This window comes from Heptranchias perlo, chromosome 21 (genome assembly GCF_035084215.1).
Source record: "Heptranchias perlo isolate sHepPer1 chromosome 21, sHepPer1.hap1, whole genome shotgun sequence".
Taxonomy (NCBI): domain Eukaryota; kingdom Metazoa; phylum Chordata; class Chondrichthyes; order Hexanchiformes; family Hexanchidae; genus Heptranchias; species Heptranchias perlo.
Window position 1 is genome coordinate 7,608,038 of NC_090345.1, and position 22,052 is coordinate 7,630,089.

General features: G+C 46.7%; 1 protein-coding gene across 3 annotated transcripts in view; it reads right to left on the reverse strand.

The window, feature by feature from the left end:
* Window positions 1–22,052, reverse strand: part of zgc:123010 (uncharacterized protein LOC641500 homolog) — a 120,002-nt gene that overhangs the window by 30,279 nt on the left and 67,671 nt on the right. For all 3 annotated transcript variants that reach the window (XM_068002048.1, XM_068002049.1, XM_068002050.1), the window contains exons 9-12: window positions 10,019–10,160; window positions 5,939–6,043; window positions 2,287–2,377; window positions 1,207–1,297 (exon numbers count right to left, since the gene is read on the reverse strand). In XM_068002048.1, the coding sequence (XP_067858149.1) occupies window positions 1,207–1,297; window positions 2,287–2,377; window positions 5,939–6,043; window positions 10,019–10,160 (429 nt within the window). The remainder of the gene's footprint in view (window positions 1–1,206; window positions 1,298–2,286; window positions 2,378–5,938; window positions 6,044–10,018; window positions 10,161–22,052) is intronic.

Below are 22,052 nucleotides of genomic sequence, written 5' to 3' on the forward strand. Positions count from 1 at the left end.
TGCAACAGATCCGATGGGTTTGTGAGCAAAGCAATATAGAGCTCTGGCAGAAAATGCAGAGATCGAATGCCTCCCTTCTCCAAATGTTATTTTCCCCCCTTACAGTACGTGGACCGGGGCCAGCTCCATGCGCACAATTCATTTTTTCCTCCAGCAGGTTCTGCTACAACAGAATTGCAGGAATCAAGGGGACTTCCAACTGCAAAATACCACATGCTTCTCGTCCCACCTCACACTCTTCTCCCATCACTATCACCATCTCCTCCGCCACCCCCCCCCCAACTCCTCCCACCACACAGCCACCTCAGCAGGACCTGATTTATACTGGGATATAGTTGTATAGCTGTCAGCAGATAAGCTTGAGCACCTCATTGTCTGGGTCACAATCCATAAACGACGACGACCCCAACATGCATTTATGTAGCGCCTTTAATGTAGTAAAACATTCCTAGGTGCTTCACAGCAATGAGATGAATGGCCAGTTGACCTGTTTTTGTTTGAGGAAGGAAATTGGCAAACAAGACTCAGTTTAACATTTCACCTGAAGTTCTGCACTTCTGACAATGCAGCACTCCCTCAGTACTGCCCTGAAATGTCAGCCTAGATTATGCACTCAAATCTTAAGAGTGAGGCTTAGACTCACAACCCTTTGACTCCAGCAAGAACGTTGCCATTAAACGATGGCCCGAATGGCCTCCTCCTGTGCTGTACCTACTATGATAAACCAAGCTGAGGCTGTATCTACAAAAACAGCATCCTCTACATACAACAGTAAGGACACACAAGATCAAGCACAAGAGTACACAAGGTATTGAGGGGGGACATGATTGAGGTGTACAAAATTATGAGGGGCACAGATAGGATGGATACTAAGGAGCTTTTTCCCTTCATTGAGGGTTCTATAACAAGGGGACATAGATTCAAGGTAAAAGGCGGGAGGTTTAGAGGGGATTTGAGAAAGAACTTTTTCACCCAGAGGGTGGTTGGAGTCTGGAACTCACTGCCTGAAAGGGTTGTGGAGGCAGGAACCCTCACAGCATTCAAGAAGCATTTGGATGAGCACTTGAAATGCCATAGCATACAAGGCTACGGACCAAATGCTGGAATATGGGATTAGAGTAGACAGGGCTTGATGGCTAGCGCGGACACGATGGGCCGAAGGGCCTCTATCCGTGCTGTATAACTCTATGACTCTAATGTACGTACTCAGTTTGATCCTCAATTATAGGAAAATCGATTAAAAATAAATGGTCCTCTTCCTCAGGCATCTGCAAGGTCCCAGGATTCATCTCTTGAACTGTGGAAACACAAAGAGAGGTACGGATTAGAAATGAACATCCCATGTTTGCCAGAGCTCAGTAAATTCACAAATAGAACAACTACAAACACAAAACCAACCCTAGATTACTTAATCGCAAATGGAGATCTTCGCTTTTAATGTTTTTTTTATATTCACTCTCAGGACATGGGCTCGTTAGCAAGGCCGGCATTTATTGCCCATCCCTAGCTGCCCACGAGAAGGTGGTGGTGGGCCTTCTTCTTGAACCGCTGCAGTCCGTGTGGTGAAGGTGCTCCCACAGTGCTGTTAGGTAGGGAGTTCCAGGATTTTGACCCAGCAACGATTAAGAAATGGCCGATATATGTCCAAGTCGGGATGGTGTGTGTGACTTGGAGGGGAAATTGGGAGGTGATGTTGTTCCTATGCACCTGTTGCCCTCGTCCTTCTAGATGGCGGACGTCGTGGGTTTGGGACGTGCTGCCGTTTTTCTTATATGACAAAGCACGCCTGCCGTTTCTCTACCACTGATGTTATTCGAGTGAAGGCTCTTTTACATTTAATAATTGCAGTCAACAGCAGACATTTGGCTGCAGTTAGGATCGAGTTGACATGCGTTGCTCCGATGGAAGAGGCGGCCTTCTTTCCTGCGGGTCTTACGACAGATTCGCAAGGTCCCGTTTCTCCCCCGCGTCTAATTGAGAACGGCGGTAGCTGGAATTATAAACGAGGGAAAGTGGCATCACCAGGGCGGTTAAAGTGCCTCTCTCCTGAAACCAGCACTGCAGTGTAAAAATGCCTTTGCCGTCCAGTCATCTGATTGAGAAACCTACATGAAAGGGACAACTCATAGCACAGGACAGCACCAAGATTGAAAAAAGTTGCAGCAAAGTGGAGAACATAACACAGGAGACCATTACATTTCAGATTCCTTCCTTGGTTTGTCTACTAAACACCAACGAAAAACAAAAACAGCTGGACAGAATTATTGTTAAGTCAAAAACACTTACATTTTAATACTAAATGTGAATCCAGTGCAGCTTCGACAGTTCTATATTCCTGTAATGCCATTAAGCTTTGTTGCTGGGTAAAACCCATATTCTGAAACAAACGTCAAAGAGCAGCTCTAAAACAGATGCAACACTTTACACAGTTCAGTTAACATTTCTGTATAGGTTCTTTTTCTTTAAAACAGAATACTTCCATTACTTCCTTCCATTATTAAGGAAGTAGTAACAGGGCACTTAGAAAATCATAATATGATTAGACAGAGTCAACATGGTTTTATGAAAGGGAAATCATGTTGGGCAAATCTATTAGGGTTTTTTGAGGATGTAACAAGTAGGGTAGATAAAGGGGAACCAGTGGATGTAGTATATTTGGATTTTCAAAAGGCATTTGATAAGGTGCCAAACGTAAGGTTGTTACACAAGATAAGGGCTCATGGGGTTGGGGGTAATATATTAGCATGGATAAAGGATTGGTTAACGGACAGGAAACAGATAAGGAATAAACGGGTCATTTTCAGGTTGGCAGGTTGTGACTAGTGGGGTGCCGCAAGGATCGGTGCTTGGGCCTCAGCTATTTACAATCTACATTAATGACTTAGATGAGGCAATGATTGTAATGTATCCAAGTTTTCTGACGATACAAAGCCAGGTGGGAAAGTAAGCCGTGAGGAGGACACAATGAGTCTGCAAAGGGATAAGGACAGGTTAAGTGAGTGGGCAAGAAGGTGGCAGATGGAGTATAATGTGGGGAAATGTGAGGTTATTCACTTTGGTAGGACGAATAGAAAAACAGAATATTTTTTTAAAACGGTGAGAAGCTATTAAATGTTGGTGTTCAGAGGGACTTGGCCATCCTTGTACGCGAAAGAGAAAGCTAACATGCAGGTACAGCAGGCAATTAAGAAGGCAAATGGTATGTTAGCCTTTACTGCAAGGGGGTTGGAGTACAAGAGTAGAGAGGTCTTGCTGCAACTGTCCAGGGCTTTGGTGAGTCCACACCTGGAGTACTGTGTACAGTTCTGGTCTCCTTATCTAAGGAAGGATATACTTGCCTTAGAGGCGGTGCAACGAAGTTCACTAGATTGATTCCCCGGATGAGAGGGTTGTCCTATGAGGAGAGATTGAGTAGAATGGGTCTATACTCTCTGGAGTTTAGAAAAATGAGACGTGATCTCATTGAAACTTATAAGATTTTGAGAGGGCTTGACAGGGTAGATGCTAAAAGGCTGTTTCCTCTGGCTGGATAGAATAGGGCGAGGGGGCATAGTCTCAGGATAAAGGGTCGGCTATTTAGGACTGAGATGAGGAGAAATTTCTTCACTCAGAGGGTTGCAAATCTTTGGAATTCTCTACCCCAGAGGGCCTGTGGATGCTCATGCATTGAGTATATTCAAGGCTGAGATCGATGGATTTTTGGACACTAAGGGAAACAAGGGATATGGGAATCGGGCAGGAACGTGCAGTTGAGGTCGAAGATCAGCCAGGATCTTATTGAATAGCGGAGCAGGCTCGAGGGGCCATATGGCCTACTCCTGCTCCTATTTCTTACATTCTTAGGGATTGGGTAGCACATTTGGGTAGCACCTCTGGGACCTCAATTCAAATCTAGCCTAGACAGATGGGAATAAAGTCCCCTCCGTTCCGCTGGCTGTAGGGGTCCTACATGAACTTAAATGGGGAGATCTCAACCCAGATCCAGGTGGGCCCTCAGCACAAAACTGCCCCTACCTCAGCACTAAGTTGGCAATGTCGCTCAGAGAGGCCAGAAGATGGCTGATGTGGCAAATGGAAAAATGTCACACTGGTGCAGTACCAGCACTCTGAGGTTTGGACTGAGGCACATCGTTGGATTAGAGCACAGCAACAACTTAATGTCCATAAGACTCAACAACTTTTTTTTTTTTTGTGAAAAGCATTTAAAGAGAAACAAATTCCCCAGATTTCATTCGACATTGTTTACTCATGTAAAGGAGAAGATAAATGCACATTTATGTGCTGTCACCGTTTAGGTGATGGGTCTCTCGATATACATCTAACCTCAGTGCATGTGTGTCCTGTAAAAATATTAGGGTGGCGTTAGCTAAGGAGATGCCTAAGGACAATCGCGCTGCTTCTGTAGAGGTAGTAGGTCGTATCGAATTATCACTCAGCACAAAGATTACCAGAAAGAAAAAAACTAAAATTGGATTAAAAAAATACAATTCCATGACATGGAGGAACTCTGTTGCTCAGTACTCATCAATTGTGGAGCAAGTGGCAATTTATCAGTCAAGGAAGAACGCAACAGGAGTACCATCAGTTCTCGTATTTAGCCATAGAGTTACCTCCTGCAAGTCTTTTGTACTGTTAAGTCATGCTTGCAGTTGACAATAAGCTATTGATTCCAGTCACTGCACTGGCTGTGTTTTGAGACATGCACATGATAGGGTGCTGTACAAAGTATATGGTCTGTTTCACCCAAATAACCACCTTCGAAATGGCTGTTTGATAACGAGCCAGCCTCATGGCTCCAACCGCAGGAGCAACAGGGAAAGTTGCCTCTGTGAAGTAGTGTCTCACAGATGGGTGGGATGTCTTGTTTTTGCACCCTGGGAAATCCCAGTCAGCAAAAACAGCAAATTAGGTAGATTAAAATACAGAAAGCAATATGAACCCTGAATAAATAAGATATAAAACTAGCCAGGTACCTCAAAATCGGAAGTAAATTTGGGTGTGACGCTGCCCAAATTGAATTTAAGCAACAAATTCCTCGAGGCAGCAGTTTGACACTACTTTGGATCCATGTCCCTTGCAATAACACAAAACTGCAACAGGTGCAGACTCAAAGTTTACAGGAGTTCCCAATGGTAGGTACTTTTTTAAAAAGTTGTCAGCTTTGGCTCAGTGGTAACACTCTCGCCTCTGAGTCAGGAGGTTGTGGGTTCAAGTCCCACTCCAAGGACTTGTGCACAAAATCTAAGTTAACACTAGAGGTGCTGCCTTTCGGATGAGATGTTAAACTAGGTGGACCAAAACATCCCATGTCACAATTCGAAGACAAGCAGGGGAGTTTTCCCTGGTTTCCTGGCCAATATTTATCCTTTAACCAACATCACTAAAACAGATTATCTGGTCATTATCACATTGCTGTTTGTGGGACTTTGCTGTGCACAAATTGGCTGCTGCGTTTCCTTCATTACAACAGTGACTACACTTCAAAAGTTCTTCATTGGTTGTAAAGCGTTTTGGGATGTCCTGAGGTCGTGAAAGGTGCTATATAAATGCAAGCCTTCCTTTTTTTTAAAAATAACCTCGCTAGCAAATTGCCTGTGCCACTGCCCACAGTCAGTTGATTAATAACTTAAAAAAAATATATAAACAAGGTCGCGGCTGAAGTCATGGAAAGACTTCAGAAACCCAATGCAGAGGGCCATCTAGTGGCCAAAGCCTTCAACTACATCGTGACAGTTGACATAGTAAAATTGAATGGGAAATGTTGACATAGCAACTTACAACGGTAAACGGTGAAAGAAAAGTGTGACCATAAATCACGCAAACATAATATATAACATATCTTTAAGGGTCGTCCTGAGGATGTGATAAAGACACAACATAAACGGACGTTCTTTCTTTCTAAAGTTAGCAGAGATTTGACTAAAAACATCTTCTTTACCATCAGCCTAAGAATGCGAACTTTGAACAGCTCATTAACAGCATCATCGCAGTCTTTGTCCAGCTGCAACACCACTTCAAAGGCAGTCTCTGCCTCAGCATACCTCTGGAGAAAAGGAGTTCACCATTAGTTTCTAAATTGCTCTTTTTAAAAAAAAATAAGCCAAGTATATTTTAAACGTTTTTTTCCCACTTTCTTCTGTTCTGGATTTTTCCCCATCGAATGAGATGTTAAACAAAGGCTCTGTCCGCTTGTTCCAGTGGACGTTAAAGAGCTCTTGGCACTTATCAAAGAGCACGCAGCTCTCCCAGATGACCCAACAACTTGCATTTATATAGGCGCTTCACAAGAGTGTTGTTAAACAAAATTTGACACTGAGCCACATAAGGAGATATTAGGACAGGCTTCATCAAAGAAGTAGGTCTTAAGGAACATCTTAAAAGGAGGAGAGAGAGGTAGAGAAGCAGAGAGGTTTAGGGAGGAAATTCCAGTGCTTATGGCCTAGCCAGCTGAAGGCATGGCCACCAATGGTGGAGCAAAAGAAATCGGAGATGTGCAAGAGGCCAGAATTGGAGGAGCGCAGAGATCTCGGAGGGTTGCAGGGCTGGAGGAAATTACAGAGATAGGGACGGGCGAGGCCGTGGAGGGGTTTAAAAACAAGGATGAGAATTTTAAAAATCGAGGCACTGCCGGACCTGGAGCCAACATAGGTCAACAAAGGAAGGGGTGTGATGGGTGAACGCAACACAGCCAACGTCCTTTGCTCAACCAATACAGTCGCCCACCACCGCGGTCCTCGAGTACCTGACGGCCAGGATCCCGGAGCTGCCGGGCAACGCGGCGCGGCACAACGAGACGGGATGGGCGCATCGTTCCCGTCACCTGCAGCTCTCCATCCGCGACAACAAGGGAGCTCGGCAAGCTGCTGGGGTGATGTCGCCATCGCCCAGGTCCGGCGACCTGCCCAAGAAATCCAGTTCCAACCCGCCCACCGGTAGCGGCAAGTCAGCTGACAAGCAGCAGTTATAAAGGCCCCAATGGTGGAAGTCTGGGGCGATGGGGTGGGTGGGAACTGTAGACTGCACTTCAAAATAATTCATTGACTGTGAAGCACTCCAGGAGATTTTAAGGATATGATGAGGTGTTCTCCAAACACAAGTTGCTGCTCCCTTTGTGAAAGGGATGATGAGAAGGATACTGTCATCTGGGTTGATCAGGTTCAGCTGTTTTTTTTGTAGTTTTATGTTGATAGCCACACTAATTTGTGCTTTCTGCTTTCAACTCCGACCTCTGACATCAAACAGTAATTACACCCAATCCATGGGAAGGGCAGGCTTCAAACAGAACAAGGCTTCATTCATCATTTACTTAAAAAAAAAAGACACCTTACCAAGCAGGAACACATGGAACAAGAAAAGGCCACTCAGCCCATCAAGATCCTGGTACAGAGCCTGCACAATCTAGCCTATCATGGATGCTGCCCACTTAATTCACCTGAGAGAGAATTTTGCCAATTTTTTTCCTGACCCCCATTCCCCCAACCAACCCAAACTCCAGAATCTCTATCCATCCCCACTACTCACACTTTAGCTAGGGGACTTCATGAGATGACATTTCCTGGGACCATAGCTCCATGGAATGTTTGATTATCTGCCCACAATTCTCACAAAAGATAACTATAGATGAGGCATATCAAATTTGTCCTTTTATAGAAACCTATGGTCTCACAATCATAGCATCTTGAATAATCCCAGAGTTTTTGCCTTTACTAACCTACTTGGAAGACCATTCAAGCACTAGTCTCCCTCGAGCATTCAATCTCATTCCTAACTAGATAGTTGTGTAATTTGAAGGGGTTAACCAGTGCAATATTAATAGCTTTTGTCAGGACTTTGTTCCACATATCCACTATTTGGGAGGAGTGTAAAGGGCCGGGGGGAGGCAAATCTAATCTTGCTCGAGGCGAGTTAATTTTATAATTATGTGCAGGGCCACTAGTTCATGATGACTGAATGAGTGAGATTCTGTGTTGTTATTACACAGGAATCAAGGATTCTTGATATCGTTTTGAAAATCACAATGCCATGATTCTGTTTGTTTTCCGGTAAAAATGAAAAATCATTGTCCACAGGGTCTAATGTTCCCTATAATCAGGGCCACTGGCTTACAGGAACTAAGTCAAATTCTGTTTTTAATCAGTGTTTTGTAGAAAGCATGCATTTGTCATGATGTTCCAGCCAACATAGTGTGGGGCAGGCTTGATGGGCCAGCTGGTCTTTTCTTGCCCGTCAATTTCGCATGTTCGTATTTTTCATTGCAAAAGGACAAACAAATGAGTTTGTTTGTGAGTTCCACTTCTGCACTCAACAGTCTCGGTTAAGTAGGCTGCTTACATCAATGTTAACTATCCCACAGCCTAAATAAATGAGCACTGACTGGATGCTCTGACCAATAAAAGCAGCGACTCAGAAAATACCATCATAATTAAACATAAGAGCAAGAAGGGAAGATAAGAATTACTTTTCCATTGGCTGTCAGTTTACTTCATCACAGTGCCATGAAGACACTTACTCTGGCAAACAAGGACTCATGGCGCCCATGGTTTAGGACAGAACCAATGAATTGCTCAGGCAGCTCTCAGTACCTCCTGTACAGAAATGGATCAGTGTACTGCACCAAGTTGTCAAATACCTGAAATCAAAACCGGTTTAAGAATTCTTGGGCCTTGGGCCCTGGGCACCAAGAACACTCAGGGCCCCCCCCACATCTCCACATCCCCCCAACACCCCCCCAACATCTCCACATCCCCCCAACATCCCCCCCACATCTCCACATCCCCCCAACACCCCCCCCCCACACATCTCCACATCCCCCCAACACCCCCCCCACATCTCCACATCCCCCCAACACCCCCCCCCACATCTCCACATCCCCCCAACACCCCCCCCCCACATCTCCACATCCCCCCAACACCCCCCCCACATCTCCACATCCCCCCAACACCCCCCCCCACATCTCCACATCCCCCCAACACCCCCCCCCCACATCTCCACATCCCCCCAACACCCCCCCCCACATCTCCACATCCCCCCAACACCCCCCCCCCACATCTCCACATCCCCCCAACACCCCCCCCCACATCTCCACATCCCCCCAACACCCCCCCCCACATCTCCACATCCCCCCAACACCCCCCCCCCACATCTCCACATCCCCGCCCCACATCTCCACATCCCCCCAACACCCCCCCCCACATCTCCACATCCCCCCAACACCCCCCCCCCCACATCTCCACATCCCCGCCCCACATCTCCACATCCCCCCAACACCCCCCCCCCACATCTCCACATCCCCCCAACACCCACCCCCGCATCTCCACATCCCCCCAACACCCCCCCCCACACATCTCCACATCCCCCCAACACCCCCCCCACATCTCCACATCCCCCCAACACCCCCCCCCACATCTCCACATCCCCCCAACACCCCCCCCCACACATCTCCACATCCCCCCCCCCGCATCTCCACATCCCCCCCAACACCCCGCCCCACATCTCCACATCCCCCCCCCACATCCCCCCCCCCGCATCTCCCCCCCGCATCTCCACATCCCCCCCCCCCACATCTCCACATCCCCCCCCCCACATCTCCACATCCCCCCCCCCCACATCTCCACATCCCCCCAACCCCCCCACCACAACTCCGCATCCCCCCAACCCCCCGCCCACATCTCCACATCCCATCTCCACATCCCCCCCTCCACATCCCCCCACCACAACTCCGCATCCCCCCAACCCCCCGCCACAACTCCGCATCCCCCCAACCCCCCCAAAATAAAACTGATCCAGCGGTTGTGTGCAGTTTTCCTGTATTATGGTAAGTTTTACCAGGAGTCCCATATGCACTTGCGTTAATCCACCCCTGCCTGAAATCGATCAATATAGTGCATCGAGGGCTATATACAAAACCTGGACTGGATCAATACACTGTCAAACCCTGAAATGGATCAATACACTGTCAAAACCTGGAATGGATCAATACACTGTCAAAACCTGGAATGGATCAATACACTGCACTTACCTTGATCCCAAATAGTGCCCTTCCCTTTCTGAAGTAGCCTTTAGGCCAGTCAGCAGCAAGCCTGATGGAGGTTTCAGCATCTTCTAGTGCAAGATTATACTTCCGAAGTCTGTCATAGCAATAGGACCTATTTCCAAAATACCTGCGTACAGAGAAAGAATTGTTAAAAATCAGTCTGTCTCTCCCGGAGTTCCCTGTTTGAATTCCTCCAAATCAGATTTCCACCCCTTCCATAGCACTGAAACTGCTCTAACCAAAGTCACGAATGACGCTCTGTTGTACAATGGTGCAGCATTATCCCTCGTCATCTTCTTCAAGCTCTTTGCAGCCTTCAACATCCTCCTCCACTGTCTCTCCTCCTCAGTGAGACAGCCTTCCCTTGGGTCCATTTATACATCTCCAATCATAGCCACCCCGCACCATCACCTCCCAGGTCACCAAAGGATCGATCCTTGCTCCCCCTTCCTCATCTACACACTGCCCCTTGTTGACACCATCCATAGACATAGAGTCAGCTTTCACATGTATGCTGACAGCACCTAGCCCCAGCTCTCCATCATCTCTTTTGACCCCTCCTGCCTTTGTGCCTTCAGGTTGCTTGCCTAGCATCCAGCCTTGAATGGACCACAATTTCCTTCTGCTAAACGCAAGGAAGAACAAAGCCATCATCGTCGACACTCTTTCTGAGCTTCGTGCCCTCACCACTGACTCCATTCCCTTACTACTTTTCTCCATAACATCACCCGCCACCGCCATGCGTGTCTTTGTCACCTCCAGACTCGATTAGTTCAATGCTCTCCCATCCTTTACCCTCTGTAAACTTCAACTTAATCAAAATTTTGTTGCCTGTATCCTGTCCCACATCAAGTTTCATTCATCTATCACTCCTATTCTCACTGATCTATATTTGGTCCTGGTCCCCCATTGCTTCAAATTCAAAATTCTCATCCTCTGTTTAAATCCTTCTACGGCCTCACCCCTCCCTATATTTGTGACCTCCTCCAGCCCTGAAACACTCTCCAAACAACAACTACTATTTATATAGCGCCTTTAACATAGGAAATCATCCCAAGACCCTTAAACTGCCTAGGCTGGATAAAGTGGAATTCTGTCCCTAAGCACCTTCCCTCTCGCTACCTCCAACTCCTCCTGCAAGGCCCTCCTTAAAACCCACCTCTTGGACCAAGCTTTTGGATAAATCGCCTAATTTCTCCTCCTTTGGCTCAGCATCTGTGTTCTCCTTATGCCTCTGTGAAGTGCCTTACGACGTTTTACATTAAAGGCATAGGAACAGGAGGAGGCCATTCAGCCCCTCGAGCCTGTTCCGCCTTTCAATTAGATCATGGCTGATCTGTACCTCAATTTAATTTATACTTTTTGTTCCATATCCCTTGACACCCTTACCTAACAAAAATCTAGTGATCTCAATCTTGCTCCCCAGCATCCAGAGCCTTTTGGGGAGCGAGTTCCAGATTTCCCCCAGCCCTTGTGTGAAAAAGTTCTTCCTGATTTCCCTCCTAAATGGCCGAGCTCTAATATTAAGATTATTCTCTTTTGTTCTGTATTCCGCTACCAGAGAAAATTGTTTCTCTGTATCTAGCCTATCGAATCCTTTCATTATTTTAAACACCTCGATTAGATAACCTCTCAACCTTCGAAGCTCAAGGGAATACAGGCCATTTTTATACATAATTTAACCCTTTAAGCCCTGGTATCATTCTGGTGAATCTGCCCCATTCAATAACTTACCTTTATGTAGCGCCGTAGTAAAATGTATAACCTGGAGTTGTAAGACTCCTTACATTTGTCCACCCCAGTCCATCACCGGCATCTCCACATCATGAATTATCTTACAAAGTCTTCAGACCACAAGGTGTTAACTGGCCAGTCAATGTAATCGGTCATCAGGGCAAGAGATGTTAAACAGCCAGCTGGTAATTATTAATGCTTAAGTGGGAGGAAGGGCCACTTATCCTTAGCAAGGAGGGTGAAAAACAGAGGGGTTCCAACCACAACCTAACTGTAGTGAACCGGAGGATTCACTAACTCCAGCAATCGGGGAGGACTTTATCTTGAACCTAAACTGTTCTCTTAGCTACCAGGCTCAGCAAAGCTTACTCTGGTGTTGGTGCCAGGTGTGCAAGACCCACATGTCAGGAGCCGGCAGCTGTGGCACGGCACTAGAGCAATACGCCAGGGATGAGGGACTTCAGTTATGTGGAGAGACCGGAGAAGCTGAGGTTGTTCTCTCTAGAGCAGAGAAGGTTAAGGGGAGATTTAACAGAGGTGTTCAAAATCATAAAGGGTTTTGATAGAATAAATAAGGAGAAAGAGTTTCCAGTGGCGGAAGGGTCAGTAACGAGAGGACACTGATTTAAGGTAATTGGCAAAAGAACCAGAGGCGACATGAGGGAAAAAAATTTATGCAGCGAGTTATGATGATCTGGAACGCATTGCCTGAAAGGGTGGTGGAAGCAGATTTAATACAATTTTCAAAAGGGAATTGGATAAATACTTGAAGGGGAAAAATTTGAAGGGCTATGGGGAAAGAGCAGGGGTGTGGGACTAATTGGCTAGCTCTTTCAAAGAGCCGGCACAGGCAAGATGGGCCGAATGGCCTCCTGTGCTGTATCATTCTAAATATATCGTCGTTAACTTCATCATTGCTGGGTAAAAATCCTGTATCTCTCTACCTGGGAGTACCTTCACCACACGGACTGAAAGGTGGCCCACCACCATAGGAACAGGAGGGGACCATTGAGCCCACCACCATAGGAACAGGATGGGACCATTCAGCCCCTCAAGCCTGTTCCGCCCTTCAATTAGATCATGGCTTATCCTCGACTCCATTTGCCTGCCCTAGCTCCATATCCTTTGATACCCTTACCTAACAAAAAAAAAAATCTATCGATCTCAGTCTTGAAAGCACCAATTGCTCCTAGCCTTTTTTTTTGGAGGGGGGGGGGAGGAAAAAGAAGAGAATTCCACCATCTTCTCAAGGGCAACTAGGAATGGCCAATGAATACCAGCCTTGCTGGCGATGCCCATATCCCGCGAATGAATAAAAAAATAAAGGTAAATTTTAAAAAGCAGCTCCTAAAGGTTAGCAGTTGCTGAGCAGAATCAGCATAGGGCTGGAATCAGGACCTCACCTTTCTCACTGGGATGAAGAGTAGCTTGGGGGGAAAAAAAAAGAGAATACACACTGCGTACCTTGAGAGGGTTCCTTCCCATGGAAAATCAAACACAAATGTGAGAAACTCTTAATTCCCCACTTATTTCAGCCAAGCAGCAAGCACCATGTTGAGTGACTGAAAATGAAAGCCAACAGTCTCAGAGGCGGTTAGACGGTGCAGATAATTACTCCCGAACTTTTATTTTTAAAAAAAAACATATTTTTGCTGCGTAGACAAAGCAAAAAACAATTAAACTTGTGCTGGAAATGAGATATCGGAAGATTGCTCTCTCTATTAAAAACACGTCAGTCTTCCTTTCAGGTGGGACTGACTCGGCCTTCATTGTGCGCTGATGAATGAGGATGTTATGGCAGCAACAGAGAACAACCAGAATCAAAAGGAGTTCCATTAGTCTTGCACTGCAGAAAAAAATGGTTTCACTTGGTAGTTCGCAATGAAACTTTTTATTTTAAAACAATGCTTAAATCCAGTGGTACTACGGCTCATCCCCTGCACTGCATTTAATTCCTAGTGCACTAGCGGTACAAAGAGGAGTGAGCCTCGGTTCAGTGGAAGCAACCCCGCCTCTCAGTCAGAAGATTATGGGTTCGAGCCCTGCTCCAGACGGTCCCGGTGAGCGGAGACCAGAGTTCCAGTCTCTGAATACTAGGTCAACATCTAGTGGGGTACCCACGTCCAATGGGAGCAGAATGGTAACCCCCCGGCTCGCTGTGCCTTATTAACCTATGCTTCTCCAAGTGGGAATTACTTTTGCCCTTGACAATGGTCTCTGGTAGTTTTCCCACTACTGACGTTAAGACTGACTGGCCTGTAGTTACCAGGTTTATCCCTCTCCCCTTTTTTTGAAGAGGGGTGTAACATTTGCAATCCAGTCCTCTGGCACTACTCCCATATCCAAGGAGGATTGAAGGATTGTGGACAGAGCTTCTGCTATCTGCACCCTTGCTTCCCTCAGCAACCTAGGATGCATCTTATCTGGACCGGCTGACTTGTTAACATGAAGTTACAACATGCAAACAGGTCATTCAATCTAGCCAGTCTGTGTCAGCATTTACCCTCTATGGAGGTATGGGGAAGAGAACAGGGGAGTGGGATGAGTTTTGGATTGTTCTTAACAGCCAGCATAAACATGATGGGCTGGATCACTGCCTTCTGTGCTATAAACTTCTAAATACCTTGTAAGAGAGCAATACAACAGAACTCTGACTGAAGTGCCATTTTGGCTCAGTTGGTAGCACTCGCCTCTCCCGAGTCAGAAGGTTATGGGTTCAAGCCCCACTATCAACAGATACATAACTAAGGGAGTGCTGCACTGTTAGAAGTGTCATCTTTTAGGTGGACGTAAAAGATCCTACGGCACTGTTCAAAGAAGAGCAGGAGCGTTCTTGCTGTGTCCTGCCCCAATATTCCTCCCTCAACCAACACCGTTAAAGACATATTCGCTGGTTCTTCATTCGTTTGCTGTTTGTGGGATCTTGCTGTGTGCAAATCTGATGCTGGATTGGCCGACATAACAGTGACTGCACATCAAAAGTAATCCATCGGCTTGCAAAGCAATTTGGATGATCCTGAGGACATGATAAGGCGCTATATAAATACGAGCTTTCTTTCTTTCTATGGCACATTATTACATGTACCCAATTCAGTATTGCATAGAGCTAAACTAATTTGATGACAGATGATAAATTTTACATAAAATTTACCTGAGGCTAATAGAATATTTGAGGTTAGAAATTCTATGGATTGACTGGTTTCCCAAGACAATGAATGACAAGCACGCCACCTACACAGGATGAGCAAATGCCTTTGGCATTAATCATTTGCACTGTTGTCAGAAAACTGTCTATTCAATCTCTCTGGCAGAAGCGTGACAATCATTTAAGGGGTTGCAATGGTTCAAGATTCTTACGGATGAGGATGGCCGTTCAGCTCATCTGTCAGCATGGCCCAGTGGAAGCATCTTTGAGTCAGAAGGTCATGGGTTCAAGCCCCATTCCAGAAACTTGACCACATAAGCTGCGCTGTCTAAGGTGTCTTCTTTTAAATGCGATGTTAAACTGAGGTCAGCCTGCTCAGGTGATGTAAAAGATCCCACGGCACTATTTGAAGAGGAGCAGGGGAGCTCTCCTGGTGTCCTGGCCAACAGTTATCTCTTAATCAACACTTCCAAAATAGATTATTTATTCGTTCATGGGATGTGGGCGTCGCTGGCGAGGCCAGCATTTATTGCCCATCCCTAATTGCCCTAGAGAAGGTGGTGGTGAGCCGCCTTCTTGAACCGCTGCAGTCCGTGTGGTGACAGTTCTCCCACAGTGCTGTTAGGAAGGGAGTTCCAGGATTTTGACCCAGCGACAATGAAGGAACGGCGATATATTTCCAAGTCAGGATGGTGTGTGACTTGGAGGGGAACGTGCAGGTGATGGTGTTCCCATGTGCCTGCTGCTCTTGTCCTTCTAGGTGGTAGAGGTCGCGGGTTTGGGAGGTGCTGTCGAAGAAGCCTTGGCGAGTTGCTGAAGTGCATCCTGGGGATGGTACACACTGCAGCCACTGTGCGCCGGTGGTGAAGGGAGTGAATGTTTAGGGTGGTGGATGGGGTGCCAATCAAGCGGGCTGCTTTATCTTGGATGGTGTCGAGCTTCTTGAGTGTTGTTGGAGCTGCACTCATCCAAGCAAGTGAGAGTATTCCATCACACTTCTGACTTGTGCCTTGTAGATGGTGGAAAGGCTTTGGGGAGTCAGGAGGTGAGTCACTCGCCACAGAATACCCAGCCTCTGACCTGCTCTCGTAGCCACAGTATTTATATGGCTGGTCCAGTTAAGTTTCTGGTCAATGGTGACCCCCAGGATGTTGATGGTGGGGGATTCGGCGATGGTAATGCCATTGAATGTCAAGGGGAGGTGGTGAGACTCTCTCTTGTTGGAGATGGTCATTGCCTGGCACTTATCTGGCGCGAATGTTACTTGCCACTTATGAGCCCAAGCCTGGATGTTGTCCAGGTCTTGCTACTTGCGGGCTCGGACTGCTTCATTATTTGAGGGGTTGCGAATGGAACTGAACACTGTGCAATCATCAGCGAACATCCCCATTTCTGACCTTATGATGGAGGGAAGGTCATTGATGAAGCAGCTGAAGATGGTTGGGCCGAGGACACTGCCCTGAGGAACTCCTGCAGCAATGTCCTGGGGCTGAGATGATTGGCCTCCAACAACCACTATCATCTTCCTTTGTGCTAGGTATGACTCCAGCCACTGGAGAGTTTTCCCCCTGATTCCCATTGACTTCAATTTTACTTGGGCTCCTTGGTGCCACACTCAGTCAAATGCTGTCTTGATGTCAAGGGCAGTCATTCTCACCTCACCTCTGGAATTCAGCTCTTTTGTCCATGTTTGGACCAAGGCTGTAATGAGCCGAGTGGTCCTGGCGGAACCCAAACTGAGCATCGGTGAGCAGGTTATTGGTGAGTAAGTGCCGCTTGATAGCGCTGTCGACGACACCTTCCATCACTTTGCTGATGATTGAGAGTAGACTGATGGGGCGGTAATTGGCCGGATTGGATTTGTCCTGCTTTTTGTGGACAGGACATACCCGGGCAATTTTCCACATTGTCGGGTAGATGCCAGTGTTGCAGCTGTACTGGAACAGCTTGGCTAGAGGCGCAGCTAGTTCTGGAGCACAAGTGTTCAGCACTACAGCTGGGATGTGGTTGGGGCCCATAGCCTTTGCTGTATCCAGTGCACTCAGCCGTTTCTTGATATCACGTGGAGTGAATCGAATTGGCTGAAGACTGGCTTCTGTAATGGTGGGGATATCGGGAGGAGGCTGAGATGGATCATCCACTCGGCACTTCTGGCTGAAGATGGTTGCAAATGCTTCAGCCTTGTCTTTTGCACTCACGTGCTGGACTCCGCCATCATTGAGAATGGGGATGTTTGCAGAGCCTCCTCCTCCCGTTAGTTGTTTAATTGTCCAACACCATTCACGTCTGGATGTGGCAGGACTGCAGAGCTTTGATCTGATCCATTGGTTGTGGAATCGCTTAGCTCTGTCTGTAGCATGTTGCTTCCGCTGTTTAGCATGCATGTAGTCCTGAGTTGTAGCTTCACCAGGTTGGCACCTCATTTTTAGGTACGCCTGGTGCTGCTCCTGGCAGGCTCTTCTACACTCCTCATTGAACCAGGGTTGATCCCCTGGCTTGTTGGTAATTGTAGAGTGAGGAATATGCCGGGCCATGAGGTTACAGATTGCGCTGGAATACAAATCTGCTGCTGCTGATGGCCCACAGTGCCTCATGGATGCCCAGTTTTGAGCTGCTAGATCTGTTCTGAATCTATCCCATTTAGCACAGTGGTAGTGCCACACAACACGTTGGATGGTGTCCTCAGTGCGAAGACAGGACTTCGTCTCCACGAGGACTGTGCAGTGGTCACTCCTACCAATACTGTCATGGACAGATGCATTTGCGACAGGTAGATTGGTGAGGACGAGGTCAAGTAAGTTTTTCCCTTGTGTTGGTTCGCTCACCACCTGCCACAGACCCAGTCTGGCAGCTATGTCCTTCAGGACTCGGCCAGCTCGGTCAGTAGTGGTGCTACCGAGCCACTCTTGGTGATGGACATTTTAGTCCCCAACCCAGAGTACATTTTGTGCCCTTGCTACCCTCAGTGCTTCCTCCAAGTGGTGCTCAACATGGAGGAGGACTGATTCATCAGCTGAGGGAGGGCGGTCGGTGGTAATCAACAGGAGGTTTCCTTGCCCATGTTTGACCTGATGCCATGAGATTTCATGGGGTCCAGAGTCAATGTTGAGGACTCCCAGGGCCACTCCCTCCTGACTGTATATCACTGTACCGCCACCCCTGGTGAGTCTGTCCTGCTGGTGGGACAGGACATACCCAGGGATGGTGATGGAAGAGTCTGGGACGTTGGCTGAAAGGTATGATTCTGTGAGTATGGCTATGTCAGGCTGTTGCTTGACTCGTCTGTGGGACAGCTCTCCTAATTTTGGCACAAGTCCCCAGATGTTAGTGAGGAGGACTTTGCACGGTCGACTGGGCTTAGTTTGCCGTTGTCGTGTCCGGTGCCTAGTGGTCCGATGCCGGGTGGTCCGTCCGGTTTTATTCTTGTTATGACTTTTCGTAGCGAGATTTTACAACTGAGTGTCTTGCTGGGCCATTTCAGTGGGCAATTAAGAATCAACCACATTGCTGTGGGTCTGGAGTCACATATAGGCCAGACCGGGTAAGGACGGCAGGTTTCCTTCCCTAAAGGACATTAGTGAACCAGATGGGTTTTTACGACAATCCAGTAGTTTCATGGCCACCATTACTGATACTAGTATTTTAATTCCAGATTTTTATTTAATTTGAACTCATGACTCCGGATTTTAGTCCAGGTCTCTGGATTACTAGTCCAGTAACATAACCACTATGCTACTGTACCCGTGGTCATTTATCTTATTGTTTTTGGTACCTTGCTGTGCGCAATTTGGCTGCCTTGTTTACCTACAAAAAGTGACTACATTACAAAACTAATTTATTGTGACTTTGTTTCCTCCAGACTAGACTACTCCAATGCTCTCCAGGCCGGCCTTCCACCTTGCACCCTCCGTAAACTTGAGCTCATCCAAAACACTGCTGCCCGCATCCTAACTCACAACAAGTCCCGTTCACCCATCACCCCGTGACCTACATCGGCTCCCAATCCGGCAACACCTCGATTTTAAAATTCTCATCCTTATTTTCAAATCCGCCCATGGCCTCGCCACTCCCTACCTCCAACTTCCTCCAGCCCTACAACCCTCCGAGATCCGTGTTCCTCCAATTCTGGCCTCTTGCACATCCCCAATCTTAAATTGCTCCAACATTGGCGGTCGTGCCTTCAGCTGCCTGGCCCTAAGCTCTAGAATTCTCTTTCTAAAATGCTCTGCATCGCTACCTCTCTCTCCTTTAGGACAGTCCTTAAAACCTACCTCTTTGACCAAGCTTTTGGTCACCTGTCCTAATATCTCTTTATCTGCCTCAGTGTCACATTTTATCTGATTACACTCCTTGGGACGTTTTATTACACTGAAGGCGCTATATAAATGCAAGTTATTGTTGTGTCTTGGAGACTAGAACTGGACACAGTACTCAAGGTATGGTCTGACCAGAGCACTGTCCAGTTTGATCATGACTTCTTCTGACCTTTATTCTACTGTTTTTGGCTATGCAGTCCAACATTCTTTTGGCCAGGGGCATGTTTCCCTCCCCCTTTGCTATTCTGCTGTCACCATTTACATCTCTGGACCCATCTTTTGTTTCTATACTGGTCTCATTATCACCTCCTTTTGCCTTTGCACCATCACCACTTTTGTCATTTTATCACTCCTGCCCTCCACCCTATCACAGACCTCTCCATTTTGTTCTTTTCTTGCCCCCCTTTTCCCTTGCTCCGCACTTGCTTAAAAGCTGTTCATCTCGAACATCTTCCAGTTCTGGTGAAAGGTCATCGCCCTGAAACGTTAACTCCATTTCTCTCTCCAAAGATGCTGCCAGACCTGATGAACGTTTCCAGCATTTTTCTGTTCTTATTCCAGATTTTCAGCATCTGCAGTATTTTGCTTTTGGTTCTCTGCCGTGGCTTAGTGGGTGGCACTCTCGCCTCTGAGTCAGAAGGTTGTGGGTTCAAGTCTCACGCCAGAGGCTTGAGCATAAAATCTAGGCTGACACTACAGTACAATACTGAGGGAGTGCTGCATTGTTGGAGGTGCCGTCTTTCAAATGAGATGTTAAACCGAGGCCCTGTCTTCCCTCTCAGGCAGATGTAAAAAATCCCACAGTGCTATTTTGAAGACGACCAGGGGAGTTCTCCCTGGTGTCCCAGCCAATATTTATCCTTCAACCAACATCACTAAAAAAAAAACAGATGATCTGGTCATTATCACGTTGCTGTTTGTGCGGTTTTGCACAAATTGGCTGCCGCGTTTCCTACATTACAACAGTGACTACACTTCAAAAGCGCTTTGGGGCATCCAGAGGTCGTGAAAGGCTCTATATAAATAAAAGTTCTTTCTTTCATTTTGTTTTCTTCTTTTGGCTTTGTTGACTGTTGCTCTGCTGACTATTTATTTATTCCACCCACCTACTCATACTGGTGGAGGTGTGAAGTTAATCACCTGGAAATCTGCCAGATGGAGTTTGTTAAAAGCTGCTCGCGCCCAAGTCCTGAGAGTTGGGGAACTGGACAGTGGCCACGCTGTTCTTGGATTCCGCGAGCCCGCTATCGGTGAGCTGGCTCCTAGTCGTTACGGCATTGCACCTTTTTAATCAGTAGCTGAGCAGCAGTGTCAAACTCAGATTTATCCGGGTTTACGAGTATGCCAGTTCCCAGAATCAGAATTAAAAGACTCCAGTTAAAAAGCTGCATCTCGCAGCTGATTGCAATTAATAGACGACTGCAGTGTTAGAGATCTGAACAGTAGGACTTACCTCTGTTCTGGTAAAAAGCAAAACCCAGCAAATCAATTAACAAAAATCAGAACATGCTGAAGAAGAGGGGTTAATGTTTCAGGTGTAGATATTTCATTAGAGCCTGGTTCTGTCAAAGGATCCAGATGTGAAATGTTAATCCATCTTTTCTCTTTACAGATGCTGACTTATCGCAAAGGGGGTTGGAATTCAAAAATGAAGAAGTAATCTTTCAGCTGTACAGAGCTCTGGTCAGACCCCATCTGGAGAACTGCGTTCAATTCTGGGCACCGCACCTCAGGAAGGATATATTGGCCTTGGAAGGGGTGCAGCGCAGATTCACCAGAACAATACCAGGGCTTAAAGGGTTAAATTACGAGCACAGGTTGCATAAACTTGACTTGTGTTCCCTTGAGTTCAGAAGGTTGAAGGGTGATCTAATCGAGGTGCTTAAAATTATAAAAAAAAGATTGGTTAGGGTAGATACAGAGAAGCTCTTTCCTCTGGTGGGGGAGTCCAGAACATGATAACCTTAAAATTAGAGTTAGGCCATTTGGGAGCGAAATCAGGAAGCAAAGGTTAGTGGAAATCTGGAATTCTCTCCCCCAAAAGGCTGTGGATGCTGGGACAATTGGAGCTTCCAAGACTGAGATTGATAGATTTTTGTTAAGTAAGGGTATCAAGGAGTATGGAACAAAGATGGCTAAATAAAGTTGAGGTACAGATTAGTCATGATCTAATTGAATGGCGGAACAGGCTAGAGGGGCTGAATGGCCTCCTCCTGCTCCTATGACAAACCTGTGTATCGCTAGCATTTTTGGTTTATATTCAAGAATTAATCCTCAATTCCCTGGTATTTCAAACAGTTCTGCAACTCTTTATGTTCACAGAATCATAGAACGTTACCGCACAGAAATAGGCCATTCGGCCCATCGGGTTCGTACCGGTGTTTTAATCCACATGGCCACCTAGTCTAATCCCATCCTCCTGCTCACTCCGCATACCTTTAATATTCCTCTTTAACGATCTAACTCCTTTTTAAAAGAACTTATAGACTCTGCCTCAACAATGGTTTGTGGCAGAGAATTCCACATTCTAGGGAATTTTTTTCTAACCTTTAATTCTTTTTGCAATTATATCCTGAACTTGTGCCCTCTCATTACTGTCTCACTGACCAGGGCAAATAATCCATCACGATTTATCTTGCCACAATCCTTCATCTGCTGTGTCTCGCTGACCAGAACTGAACGCAGTACTCGAGGTTTGTTCTGAGCGTTATATACAGTCTGAGCAAGACTTCCGCCAGGTTAAACACGAACGCTGTTAACCCCTCCAAAATAAAACTGCACACCACGCCTACCGACACCCACTGTCTTATCAAAATTGGTCCCC